We start from the raw sequence: 14,976 nt of genomic DNA on the forward strand, positions 1-14,976 counted from the left end.
AGTCTCCATTGTAGCTGGAATTATAAAGTAGAGATTGCCTATAGATACTACAGAGTCAAGATTAGACCTTGGGTATGGGGGAGAAGTTTAGCAGCAAAAGAGATCGAGGAAGCTTGTTCTGAAAAATAGTTGGAAAACTCAGAAATTCTCCGAGGACCAACAGATAAGAGAATTTAAAAATTAGGGACTAGTTAACCACTTCAGAGTGATTACTGTGGTGGAGGGTAAAAACTAGAAAGTGCTGGTGGGTTTGCCAGTTAGGAAAGGATTGACAACTTTTATTCCACAGAGGGGCGGATGTGAATGATGATTTGTGTGTGTTGGGGGGAGGGGGTGTTTGCTTTGAAATGAGAGCATAGTGACATACATCTATACCCATCTTTTGTTATTTATAATCATTCCAACACTGTAGGAAAAGTTTTTTTCTGAGGTAGCTCATCCATGAATTATAGTGTTCTACATTTATAGAATCTCAGACAGCCACCGAAGAGATTCAGACTGTAGGGATCAGTTTGATTGGTTGAATGTGTTTTCTTCTGAATAAACGATTCATCTCTTCACCCACCTATACCCTCTAGGAAACACTGATGTACATTCTTTCTGCTTATTGGCTTTATGTTTAACATATATTTGCAGTTTTTAGAACACAAACATAGAACATACGTATCTGTCATGGAATCCTAGATTTTAGACTATGAATATTTCTCAAAATTCAGCTACAGTCATTGATAGAAGAGGCCAGCACACACCACGTGTTACCGTGATGTGAGTGCAGTGTGATGTGTGAGGCCTCCATGCCATCCCCTCTGCACTGTGCACGTCCTTCAGCTCACACTGAGCACGTCCTTTAGCTCACACTGAGCCATGCTCCTGTTGCATCCAAGAAACTGAAAGGTATTCTTAAAGCTTGGTTTCCTTGAGTCAAGGGCACTTTTGTGTTCATTCTAATTGTTCTCCATAACCATTCGAGGTAACAAATGCAATGTTCTCTCTGAAAAGTCGGAGATTGTCAGTGATGAAATTCAGAAATTCACATGGGCCTGACAAAACTGAAATTCTTTTTACTTGAGGGTAATGATAAGTGACATTTTTGGTTGATTTTTCCCATTATATTGTCAGGGGTTTTGTGGTATTTTTTGTGTATGTATTTTAAATCATGGAGGTTATAAAGAAGAGAAAGACAGAGCCAGGAGTAACCTCCCTCAGATCACCTTTAATTCCAGAAGGCATCTAACACCTACTTCTAGCTTGACCTGGAGAGGGAGACCCACAAATTAAAGCTGGCATGCCTAACCAGCCTTTGTCTACAGTCTCCCACTGTCCCCCTTCTCTGTGTGTATATATGTGTGTCTTTTTTTTTCCCTTTCTCTTAAAAAAGTTGTAAATTTGTTGGCAGACATGATGGTGTTGTATTTCAGTGCAGTACATTGTGAACGGGTAATAATGATAATTATGTCTACTGTTAGCTTATTATTCTGTGTATCAGGACCTCCAGCCTGTGACATGCCCGCGCCGGGCTGCACTTACTTCTCTCACAGGCCGGAGACTCCAGCGAGGAATCAAGCTACTCCCAGCAAGCCTCGTTGGAGCCAGCAGGAAATGAATCTGTCTGCCACAGATTCTTATTCAGACCAAATTATTAATGTTTAGTGGCAGAAAAGTGACTCCCTTTCTCCTTCCATTGAATGATGAGAGCATATCTGTTTTCTTGATAAGATTGTGGCCAGCCTGGCTTTTGCTCTAGAAGGTAGATAAAAATTATTCTGCCTGCAGGCCTCAGGGATGTCTGGTTTCTTTTCTCTGTTTCTGTGCCAGAGTGTATCTCCCTTATTCATCTCACAAACTGTCTTTAAACTTAATCATGCTGAACTTTTTGTATATGTTTGCCTGACAATAAATGGGTCTGGGGATGCGGGGGACAGTGCAGAGAAAAATACATCTTTATTAGGAGAGAAATAAGAAACCACTCTCTTTGTTTAGAATAACCCTTAGGTTAAATGTGCCCAGTTATATTAAGGACAAAATTTGAGAAAGTTTTCAATTTTTTTTGAAAAATACCAAAATAAAAATAATAATTGGAATGCAAATTAGTTTTAGCAAATTCTGTGATAAGAAGTATTCTTTCATTCTACCACCTACCTCTGTCTTGTCTCTAATATAGACCTTAAAAACATTTTCATTCTCCTGGGCTCAAGTTTTCTATGCTTCACAGCTTCTAAATTCATAACTCCTTAAAACCAAATGAAGTTTTTACAACTTGGGATATTTGCATATAAGGAATAAAAAATCCTATAGATGTATTAAGATCCATTTATTTTCTTTTTCAGGTTACATGTACAGCTTTATTTTTTAGAAAATAAATTTAATATTAAAAAAATTTTTAAGTAAATTTAAATATAAGCTTTAATGCTTAAAGATGTTTTGTTTTTCTCTGGTCACTTTGCCCTGGACCGAGAAAACAGTTTCAACTGAGCGATCATCTCAGAGTCCTATTCTTCACAAAATACTTGCCTTCTTATCCTGTCGATGGTTCTCTGAAGCATCACAAAATCTGTCATTACCAATTAAGGGTGTCACACTTCTTTACCTTGATAAGCTTGAATTTCAGGTTTTACATTCATTCCAGCATCACTTTCCATCTTTGTGGAGTTGGGTGGTGCAATATGATGAGCTGTATAGTGTCTTAGAACCTTCTACTCGTAGACATTTAGAGCGGTAAAGCTCTGCCTATCTGTAAGTCAGACTTTGGGCCTCCCCAGCCTTCCAGACACAGCTGGGACCCCAGAAGTATGTGGGAGGCATGGGACTCATGAGGGAGAAGCCCTGTGGCACCTGCCTCCAGGTCCAGGAACTCTATTCGTTCAGCCAGAATTGAACTCAGTCTTAGAGCTCTAATTTGAAGCCTATTTAAATTAGCTTGGTTATCTGGGTTTCCCCTCTAGAGAAGATAGAAATTATTGGAAGAAGATAGAGTCTTTACTCAAGGCAGGCATGCTGGCGCCAGCAAGATGTAATCACAACCTGCCGTCTTGGCAAGAAACAGAAACCTGAACAAGTGGACTCAAAGGAAAGCAAAGTGTGAGTGTTAGATCCATACATGGGCGAGCCACCACATAGGTATCTATCTTAGGAGGCCTTGAGGATAACCCTGTATCAGCACATTGCAATGGTGACAAACATGGGCCATCAGGTAAAAGTTAAATCGTTCCATTTAAGAGAAAAGTTTGGTATTTTTCAGAGAGACTTCATTCAAAATTGGTTATATAGAGTTGGTCCTTGACGGGATCAAGTATCTGTTTCCTGGGAATCACACACTGATTCATACCACTCTTCCCGATCATTGCCCAAACCAAACTTGGCTTATGACAAAAATTGTTTTGTTCAAATTGGTCACCTACTCTGTTTGCCAAACCTGATTCCATATATGTCTCCTGGTTATTTCCTATAATTAAATTCCCCCTTAAAAAATAAAGAATGCCTCATATTCTGATTACTTTTGGTCCTCCTTTTAAGGAATAAGTACAGACTTTTGATATTTATTTGGTATAGTTTTTTTTCTGAACTTCTATAGGCACTAAAAGCTATTATAGCAAAATATTAACATAAACATCAAATTTTATAGCCATTATATACCACTCGGTATCCTTCTCTTCTGTCTAAAAAGTAATGCTATATTTCCTGTTTTCCAGTCTCTGCTTTTCTCTGTTGTTGTTTTTCCAAGATCACTAACGGTGATGAGTGAAGAGTTTTCATTATCGTATGATTTGGTTTTGCTCAAATTTTCTTTCTGTAATCTAGATTTCTAATTGGAAGGTGCAGCTGTTAAATAAGGCTATCAAAGATGTCATCTGAAATTTTTTACTTGCCTTTTTAGTTCTCTGGTAGGGTGAAATCTTGATTAACAGATGCCGTGGCAGTCCCCTTTGTTGCGAAGAGAGCCAGATTCAAAAGAACATGTCTTCGTGACTCAAGCATTAGAGCTTTGTCTACACACCATCCACAGCCCTCACCCTACTTGGAGTTTAAACTCAAGTGCAGGCAATACTTGGAAGCCAATGACTGTCTTCTTCCACCTAGCCTTGGCTTCCTCTCTCCCCTTTCTCTATAAAGGAAATATCATCACTCTTTTGACTCCCCACTTCCTTTCCAAACAGGACATAGTGGTCATTTTTATTTATTGTCTGAAATGTTATCACCACCATGCTTTTTCACTTAAAGCCTGTCTTGTTGCGAGATATACATCTTTTCCTACTCAGCCTAAGAAATTTTCGGCATGATTGAATGAGGGGTGAGGCAGGAGGGAAAGAGCATGGACCATGTACAAGGAGTTACTCAATAGGCCAAACTTGGCCGAGCAGCTGATGGGCCCGCCACACTCGCCCAGATGGAGAGCGAGCAGGAACCGCTCATATGGACTGCTGCCTCAGCCCTCTTCTTCCCGGCTTCTCCCTCCTTATGCTCCTTATTTCTGCCAACTCTGGCAGTGTATCTCACCTCCGGGGACACATTCTTTTTTCCTGCCTAAAGTGTGGAAAAAATTTCTTGTTGTCAGAGTTTTGTTGAAATAAAATTGGCATTTGGAAGACGCCACATTTGCTGGGAAGCTTAGGAGGGGCACTACTCACAAAGCGCTGAAGTGAGCAAGTTCTCAGGGTGTGGGCTGGGACCCGGTGTGCCCTGGGAAGAGAGGGGGTGAGGAAGCACGGTTTTCGGCGGCTCAGTGTGGCTGCCCAGTCCAGGCTTCAGGGGAGTCCCTCCGTGCCAGAGTGAGTAGTGTGGCCCAGAGGCCGTCTTCCTCCCGTTCTCTGGTGCTGCTTAGAAGCACACCCCTTTCCCTACCCCACCCCCCACTGGGGACTGCCCCAGAGTAAAATAGGTCCAGAAAACTGCATTTTAACATATGCTCCATGCTTGTGCTTCTAAATCCAAAGAACAACTACTTGAGGTCCTGGTGCTTAGTTTCTCAGCTCCCCACCTCATTTATTTGTGCCTGGTCTTGAGGTGCCTAGGATGCAGTGACTGACTCACCCCAGCCATGCTCATCAGAAACCGGAGCATAGACAGCCAGCCCCAACCCCGGCCTCTGGGGTTGTGGAGATCCTATGGCAGCACAGGGGAGCGGGGTGTATGTTCTCGAAGCTCACTGTGGTATCCTTGTCTCACTTGGCCTTCACACATGTTCTTCTGTATGTATTCTTCTTTCATCCTCCACCCCATTTCCCCTTCCAAGAAATGTATGAGCAGTTAAGATTTCTCTTTGAAGCAAGGCTCCACTGTCAACCTGCTCCAGAAAGATTTCCACAACCCCTACCCTCTTGGGACATGGCTGGACCTCTACAAACCTAGGTGGTGGTGCTTTAGGCACATTTGTACTTGCTTATGTGTGTAGCTCTCCTATTAGACATTGAACTTAATTGTCCTTATAAAATTGAGCTGAGCCCAGTGCCTGGCCTGGAGTTACTGCCCCATAAATGATTGTCAAATGAAGGGATGAGCTAGATCTTGTGAGGTTTCCTTGACGCATGTTCTCTTTAGTTTTTGTTATCTCTGCTACAAGGAATGGCTGAATTTGTGTTTGTGTAAAATTAAATATGTTTGAATTAGATTTGTCTTCCTGTGATCCTTAGAAAAATGTGTTTTAAAAATAAAATAAATATGATAGTGAGAAAATTAAGATGCTTTGGTGATCTAAATATACTTGTGAAGTACACTTTTTTTTTTTTTTAATGTTACAAAATACTTTAAAGAGTTCCAAGTAAAGTTAAGAGGGGATCTACTGGATTTGGCTAAGTGCTAAACAAAAAAAACAAAAAAAAAAAGTTTTTTAATTCCCTGTCCAAATATTTCAACTTAAATTTACTGGTAGCTCTTTCAGAGGCAAGATGGGAACTCTGCAATCCTTTGTTTGTTATAAAGGAAATGCTTTTGTCTTCAAATATTTGGAGGAAGGATTAAAGGCAATTTATGACTTGGGTAGAAAGTAATAAAAGTAGTAACAATGGAGTGTCTTCTGAATTGTCATCATTTTCTGGAATTAATAACAATATCAACTCAGCAGGCATTTTACGTCCAAAAGGAATTACTTTCATGTGTCACGCTTTAACGTAAACTCTAATACCAGTCCTGTAGCTGCTGTGTGGGATCATTTCCTTCATTCCACTGTTTAAAACCAGTGTTCGTTCAGTTGTACAGCAGAGGAATCCTGCCATCAGGTCTTTTACCACAGCGCTCAAGAAACATATTTATAATTCATTTCTTTCAGGAAATAAACTTCAAGATCTGCATAAAAAGTCTTTTATTAAGATAAGTCACAGCTTTTTTAGTTTCTCCAGGAATACTCCATTTTTAATTCCCAAGGGAAATCATAATAATAAATAAATTAACCTAATAGGTTATTTTCCTTTTTTATGGGACCCCTTTTTATTAGTATAATCCTACTTTACAGATTTCTTACCAGTTGTTTAATTAACGCAATCGCATATACTTTTTTTTTTTTAAGATTTTTTATTTATTTATTTGACAGAGAGAGACACAGCAAGAGAGAGAACACAAGCAGGGGGAGTGGGAGAGGGAGAACAGGCTTCCCATGGAGCAGGGAGCCCGATGTGGGGCTCGATCCCAGGACCCTGGGACCATGACCTGAGCCGAAGGCAGACACTTAACGATTGAGCCACCCAGGCCCCCAATCGCATATACTTTTTATAGCATTTTACAATTTATAAAGAACTTTATTTTTTAATTTTTTTTTATTTTAAAGATTTTATTTATTTATTTGACAGAAAAAGAGAGAGCACAAGCAGGGGGAGCAGCAGGCAGAGGGAGAAGGAGAAGCAGGCTCCCCAGGGAGCAGGAAACCCGATGCGGGGCTCAATCTCAGGACCCTGGGATCATGACCTGAGCCGAAGGCAGTTGTTCAACCAACTGAGCCACCCAGGCTCCCCATAAAGAACTTTTTAAATAAAATTTTTTTGATCTTTGCAACAATTCTGTCTAGTAATAATAATAATGCTATTATATATTATTAAGCCCTTTTACTATTTGACAGAATACAATAGTCAGTGGTATCAGGACATTACCCAGTATCAACTAGCAGATCCAGAATTCAGTGAAGATCTTACCTCCAAATAACATCCTCTCTTAACTGTACCTCTGGTAAATTCAATGCTGTTTTCCTTGGGGTGTGTTTTTAAAAAGAACTCCCAGAAGTGTCAAAACATTATTATTGCACACGTTCTAGTTTCTGTTTTCCAATAAATGGTTAGTTCTGTTGCTTAATGAAGCTCAGTTTTTTAAACCCTGCCCAAGTATTCACTTTTTTGGTGAGTGTGATGTGGAAAGTAAATCTGAGATGATTTTAAAATAAGCATATGAGTTTTTGTATGATACTGTTTATTTAAGTATTTTAATGCTTCAGATTTATGTAATGGAACCACTCTCAGTACCCTCACCTGAAAATGAGGGATATTTCCTTAATTTCTTCTACATAAGACTCCCTTAACATAGGATGAAATGTAGATATAACATTTTTAATGTGTTTGTAGATCATTCCATTCGACATCCTTTGATTCCAAGATGAGAACCCCTGGATGAATTAGCCTCTAGCTCTAACATTCAGTGTTTGAATCAAATGTCAGATAATGTTCCTGTGTATGTGGTATTATTTTCTCCAATAACTCAAATCCTCAGTGAGTTGATATTTGCTCACCTATCATAAGGTGGATTGCAGTGATCCGTATAGGTCTTTGCTGAAATACATGTGTCTTCTCTCCACCCAGAGTAAAAGAAGCCGAAGAGGTGTGCAGGCAGAAAAAGGGGAAATCACTTTATAAAATAAAACCAAGACATGACTCTGGAATTGTAAGTATTTAACTCTTCTCTTTTTAACTTGTGATTTGCTTTGGCTTTTAAACACTGTTTTCACAATATATACAAACTCACATAATAACATTTTAATTATTTTCCTCTTCAGTGTGAGAGAGATTCTCTCTCTCCTTTTCTTTATGCCTTTAATCAGGCCCAAAAGGCTAAGAGAATCTCAGGATCTAGCATCCAACGCTTAAGAATTAAGAAAAATCTAAGGGAATGCATATACCTAGATATGTGTGTGTTGGCAGGAGTTGGGGGGCAGTTTCTCACTTTCTCCATTACACAAGCATCACCAGCACAAGGCTGCATTTGAACCCCGAGTGGCTGTTATCATTGGATTAGCACCATTGGGATCTAAAACATGATGGGAAATGCCAAGTGTAGTATTGTCCTTTGCTCAGACTGGGGGGCTCAGACCTGGCGTGTACCCGTATGTGGCTGTTTAACAGTTGTCAGCCAGCAGGCTGAGTTTAACAAGCTAATCTAAGCTTCCTCCTTGCCCACTTCTTTCTTTAAAATGATATCGTGCATCCTGGAAGGCAGGGCTTGGTAAAAATGACGAGTTTTCCCTTGTGACGCTGTCAGTATTGTTTTAAATGTTTTGAGGGTGTATCACTTGGTACCACAGGGATAAGTAAATGATGCTGTTCTAAATGAAAAGTTGGGTTAGGCTTAAAATAGGAACATTTTGAATTGGATTAATCTAATGTAGTCTAAGTGGAAAAGATCAAAATAACCCAGGTTGGGATATGATTAAACTGATTAAACCCTATTTAGAAAAAGGAAATATATCTTCATTTAAAAGATATTTTCCCTTTAGTTTCTCTATATCAAAATTAGTCTTCTCTAATGACAGGTATTATATTATGGTTTAGTTTATTTTCTTTTTGATTAAAGTACAACCTTAAAGGTGCATTGAATGAAGAGGAATAATTATTAATTAACCTCAATCATGCCATTATAAGCATAGAAGAGAATTAAATCATATTAACCATGAAACGAAGCAGCCAATTCAATCTTCATATTTATGTATGTGTGCATAGAATTGAGAATGAGAAAGGTGAGTTGGCACTTTTTCATGTTGGTTAGATGCTAAAATTTTAAAGCTTTTTTTTTTTCTCAAAAATATTTGGTGATTTGGCTGGTGAAAATTCTTTTTTTTTTTTTAAAGATTTTATTTATTTATTTGAGAGAGGGAGAGATAGCGAGAGAGAGAGCATGAGCAGAGGGGAGAGGGAGAAGCAGGCCCCACTGAGCAGGAGCCCAAAGAGGAGCTCGATTCCAGGACCCTGGAATCATGACCTGAGCTGAAGGCAGCTACTTAACCCCCTGAGCCACCCAGGCACCCCTTGGCTGTTGAAAATTCTTAAAGATAAAACAGTTTACTTATATCTTTTTCCTTTATGGGCTGGTGGATCTTTAACCTTTTCCCAGAGAATTTGATCCAAATGAAAAGATCTTGTTTGAGCTATTCTAAACTCCGTACATTTTTTAAAGTTCTTCTTTCTAACTATAACTCTTATCTGGTGCATTTATTTTCAGAAAGCAAAAATAAGCATGAAAACCTGAAAAATGAAAAGCAGAATGAACATGAGTCACTGTAACCACTTCCACAAAATTCAGCTGACCTGAGGGTGGGAAGAAAACTACATCATTTTGTTCATTTTTCCTCTTGACCTCTTGCACAATCTTTGTGTTTTCTAGACAGTTCACTGATTGTTGAATTTTACTGTACATTCATAAAAATGCAAAAGCAGTAGACCAGTGGAGAATTTGACACCTTTTCTTTTTGTAAAGTTTATGGTATTATATTGATAGACCAAAACAGCATGTATAAGAGGCAATATTTGCATTAATGCTGAACATGCTAAATGTTAACCTAAAATTTACTTTCGTGAGAATATTCCTTATCCCAGCTAAACACTTTCCTTTCTACTGACAACCAGTACTCCATGTCACTGCATTTAGATTTATGGTTAAAACGTTATTTCTAGTGAATTGTTTGTATCAGTTACATGTCTACATATAAATTTTCTATTTTAAAATTTAAGTACCATTTATATATCATGATCAAGGCTTTCCCAATTCTTGGGTTGCTCTCCCTAACTATATATTTGTGAAAGAAGATTATCATTTTTTACGCAAGTCAGATAATGAATAGAAGAAATATAGCAAAAGGTAAACCCTTTCCTATAAATCATCTAATATAGGCAGGAATCAGAGTTTTAAGTTTAATGAGGGCTTTTATCAGCCTGTGTTCTCTGAGACCCTACATAAAGCTAATCTTCAGCTAAAATAAACTAAAGGTGTGCCTCTCTATAACTTTACCATTGGCCTTCACAAAGAAAACATGACTCAATATTTTGAAGGAATTTAAATAAATGATGCTCATAAAATTGCCAAACGTGACTAATTGTTGGCCAAAAAAGGGGGGTGGGTAGTAAGTTTTTGGATGGATTGGCATCTGTTAATTAAATGTACCAGCCTGGGTATTTTTACATGATTGGGATTGTCTTTATGTGTTATAGCAGGTGATTAAAAGCTGTCAGATGAATATGTGATGATTGGTTATCTGAAGGAGCTTAGGAAAGGATTTTCTTTTATTTCACTTTGAGGGGTAAAAAAAGTAAATCTCCCACTCTTTGTGAGAGTATGTTAAAGTCATCTCCTGATGCATTGTGATGGTTTTGTCTAACACTAATAGGTAGGGTTTTTAAAAATTCTTTTGATGATATTTGTTGAGGGTTATGGTTGTTGATATTTCTTGCTATTGGAAACCAATCATGGAAAGCAACTTAAAAAAGAAAATGTTCCGAATCATAACTATATTTGCGTTTATGTAAAGTATGGTCTCTTACCTTTTAGTTTGTAATTTAAGTGCAAAGAAACAGTAGTGGATTTTGGTTGTTGTTTTGTAGTCTTCCTGTCTCCTTCAGTCCCTCCAGTGTGTATATTACCATTCTTCACTGAAATAATAGGGCATTTAACAAAGATCGCTATGTGCAATACTGTATTTAGTGTTTCTATTTCAATTTTTCTAGGATGTTAATTTATATGAAAATAAAATGAATAATAAAAGAGTTCTGTACCTATTGTGTGTATATTGCCTAAGGAAACTTGCAAAATGCAGTCATCATATTTAACACAGGGGGAAAATAAGTTAGACTCTGTGTTTGAAGATTTTTAAAAAGTTCTTATTTCAAGTTTAACAATTGTTAGTAGTTGAGTATTTGAAAAAAAAATTGAAATGCTTCTTATGCAATCTTAAGGAAGAGGTAATTCCACTTATGAACAGAAATATATCAATATTTGAGAAATCCTTTTTCCAAAAGTTAAAAGTTAGACGCAAAAATTCATTGGATACAGATTAAGTGGTGAAGGGCTATTGGAAGATGATAAGGCCAAAGGGAAAATAATGGTGCAGATGGGATGTATATAGAAGAGGAAATAAGGAATGAAAACTAAGCACTCCACTACTGGAGAAGCATGACAAGAGTTTTCTTACTCCATAAGTAAGCTTTGCGTTTGGGTCTGATCATTTTTCAATATAAACTCTTTTATCCCCTGTACATTGACTTATTATCTACTTTGTGTCAAGGCATGGTGCTAATAACTGCATGTTTCAAAGATCTTCATCAAGTTGTGGGGGGGAGGAATATAAAGCAACAATTATGGATCATTGTAATGTCCAATTCAGAGAGCACAAAAAGCTGGGGAGCCTGGCTGGCTCAGTTGGTAGAGCATGTGACCCCTGATCTCAGGGTCGTGAGTTCAAGCCCCATGTTGGTAGTGGAGTGTACCTGAAAAAATTTACAAACAGAGAGCACAGAAAGCTAAATCTAGAGGGATGAGTGGGTATTAGGCAAGTGAAGGGAGAGAAGAGAAATCTGCAGTTGGAAAGACAGTGATCAAAGACACATCCAAAACATCATTTCTTTTAGGAGTTTTACCTAGTTCACATTAGATAGAGGGAAGGAGCAGAGCATAAAGTTCAAGAGAGAATGGTGAAAGATGTTGCTAGAGACATAGAAAAGAATTTTATAGTAGAAACAATGTAATTTTATGACAGTTTGGGGTCAAGAGGATCTTAGAATCATCTAGGCCCTTCCTACTCACAGTAGGCAGTACCTCAGCAGCACAGAGAGCACCTGAGAGCTTGCTCGACAGGCAGTCTTACAAGTTTTCCAAATGGTTGGTGAGGAGCGGATGATAATGCACTTCTGAGAGAGGTAACAAACTGAGGGGAAAAAGGCATGGAAAACAGATGCAAAATAGTCTACCACACCTGTGGAAGAATTAGTTCTACATCAAGAAGAAGAGATAGGGTGTGAGGCAGGGTAAGTGATAAGGGGCTAGGGGTGAGATCAGGGGCTAGATCACAGAATTCTTTAATAAGAGGAAACAGTATGTAGTACACTGTAGAGCCAGTAAGTTATTTTAAGGTAGCAATGTGAACTGGTTTGGGTTTAATAAAACCCATTCTGGTACCAGTGTTGAAAAGTATAAGCCTGAAGGCCAGAACACCTTTAAAGAAACTATTGCAACAATGAATCATGGAACACTACCTCAAAAACTAATGAGGTACTGTATGGTGACTAACATAACATAATAAAAAAAATAAAAAGAAACTATTGCAATTCAAAGAAGAAATAGGACTTGATCACAGTAGTAGAGTTGGAAACTTGGCGCTGAAGAAAAGGGTATTTTAAGGAGGTAAAATAGATATGAGAACTTCTGAAATCTTTACATGTGAAAAACAAGAAAGCATGTTGAATTTAAGATGACAATCTGGTTTCTTGCCTGGGTTATCTGGCAAAGTTTGTCTCTGTGCATCAACAAAGGTGATAAGAGGAAATGCTTCAGTCAAATTTCTTCAAAAATGTCAGTGTCTTAGAGAAACCTGATAAGCCTATCAAGAAAAGCAGCTTCCAAGTCTTTATCTCCCCAAATCTGCTTCATTTTCTTCAGAATGCCTGATATTATATAGTTAGTTATTAGTATATAGTCTGTCACCCATTCAAGTTTAAATCCAGAAAGACAGACTTTTTTCCTTCAGGACTAAATCTGTAACATTAAAAGCAGTATTGTGGGGGCACCTGAGTGGCTCAGTCATTAAGTGTCTGCCTTCGGCTCAGGTCGTGATCCCAGGGTCCTGGGATCGAGCCCTGCATCAGGCTCCCTGCTCCACAGGAAGCCTGCTTCTCCCTCTCCCACTCCCCCTGCTTGTGTTCCCTCTCTCACTGTGTCTCTCTCTGTCAAATAAATAAACAAAATCTTAAAAAAAAAATAAAAGCAGTATTGTGGCACTCAATAAAGATGTACTTATTTAATGAATAAATAAATTAGAGGAAGAGAAGGAAAAAGTTCAGGGCTGAAAGGGAATGAAGAATCCATAATGTGTGCTGGACATGCAGTTGGTATGTCTAGTAGCTGGAAAATACTGATGAGGAACTCATGAGAGAGGTTTAATTCTGATTTTGATGTAAGAGCCACCTATATTCGGGGTGATAGTTGAAATCAGGGAGATTGTTAAAACTGCCTGGGAAATCGGGAACAGATTTTTAAAAAAAAATCACTGAGATGGGGTTGAAACCAGTGTTGAAAAGACAAACAGAAGTAGAGAGGTCACAAAGGGAACCTCAGGAAGATTAACCAGGGAATTAAAAGCAGAGAACCATGATGAAGTAGTATTGCAGGGGTCAGAGTAAACAGCACTTCAAAAAAAAAACACTCTCTCCACTGTCACCATCCTTTTGCCCTTCAAACATACTACTATTGTAAATAACAAATGTAATAAAATATATATATAATGGATTGAGTTATTCAATATTCTGTCTAAAACTTTTAGAGAAGCAGTGTAGAAAAGAGATTTAAAAAAACAAGACACATGAGTTCTGGAGTTCTATTCCTGATATGACTGAGTAAGCTTCTAAGAGACCAATCCTCCCCAGATAATAACTATAAACTCTGAACAAAATATAAAAACCACTTGGAGGCCCTGGTTAGTGAACAAAGGATGCAGGTTCTGGGGCCTCAGGGAGGATGGAACCAAAAGACAACCGACAGAATGGGAGAAGATATTTGCAAATGACATATCAGATAAAGAGCTAGTATCCAAAATCTATATAGAACTTCTTAAACTCAACACCCAAAGAACAAATGATCCAATCAAGAAATGGGCAGAAGACATGAACAGACATTTTTCCAAAGAAGACATCCAAATGGCCAACAGACACATGAAAAAGTGCTCAACCTTGCTCGGCATCAGGGAAATCCAAATCAAAACCTTAATGAGATATCAGCTCACACCAGTCAGAATGGCTAAAATTAAGTCAGGAAACGACAGATGTTGGCGGGGATGCGGAGAAAGGGGAACCCTCCTACACTGTTGGTGGGAATGCAAGCTGGTGCAGCCACTCTGGAAAACAGTATGGAGGTTCCTCAAAAAGTTGAAAATAGAGCTAGCATACAATCCAGTAATTGCACTACTGGGTATTTACCCCAAAGATACAAATGTAGGAATCCAAAGGGGTACGTGCACCCCGATGTTTATAGCAGCAATGTCCACAACAGCCAAGTTGTGGAAAGAGCCAAGATGTCCATCAACCGATGAATGGATAAAGAAGAGTGGTATATATATACAATGGAATATTATGCAGCCATCAAAAGGAATGAAATCTTGCCATTTGTAACAACGTGGATGGAACTGGAGGGTGTTATGCTGACCGAAGTAAGTCAATCAGAGAAAGACATGTATCATATGACCTCACAGATATGAGGAATTCTTAATATCAGGAAACAAACTGAGGGTTGCTGGAGTGGTGGGGGTGGGAGGGATGGGGTGGCTGGGTGAGGGACATTGGGGAGGGTATGTGCTATGGGGAGCCCTGTGAATTGTGCAAGACTGTTGAATCACAGATCTGTACCTCTGAAACAAATAATACTTTATATATTAAAAAAAAAAAGATAGCAGGAGGGGAAGAATGAAGGGGGGGAATCGGAGGGGGAGACGAACCATGAGAGACTATGGACTCTGAAAAACAAACTGAGGGTTCTAGAGGGGAGGGGGGATGGGAGGATGGGTTAGCCTGGTGATGGGTATTAAAGAGG

The 14,976-nt window shown here is 38.6% G+C and overlaps 1 protein-coding gene across 1 annotated transcript in view; it reads left to right on the forward strand.

Annotated features, from left to right (window-relative positions):
- Positions 1 to 10,966, forward strand: part of FMN2 (formin 2) — a 375,766-nt gene extending 364,800 nt beyond the window's left edge. Inside the window, exons 15-16 of the mRNA XM_064594391.1 lie at positions 7,776 to 7,857; positions 9,409 to 10,966. Coding sequence (XP_064450461.1) covers positions 7,776 to 7,857; positions 9,409 to 9,435 — 109 coding nt within the window. The 3' untranslated portion in view covers positions 9,436 to 10,966. The remainder of the gene's footprint in view (positions 1 to 7,775; positions 7,858 to 9,408) is intronic.
- Positions 10,967 to 14,976: the final 4,010 nt, after the last annotated feature.

This window comes from Mirounga angustirostris, unplaced genomic scaffold (genome assembly GCF_029215605.1).
Source record: "Mirounga angustirostris isolate CCGP_5_RB_7025 unplaced genomic scaffold, mMirAng1.0.hap1 SCAF_6, whole genome shotgun sequence".
Taxonomy (NCBI): domain Eukaryota; kingdom Metazoa; phylum Chordata; class Mammalia; order Carnivora; family Phocidae; genus Mirounga; species Mirounga angustirostris.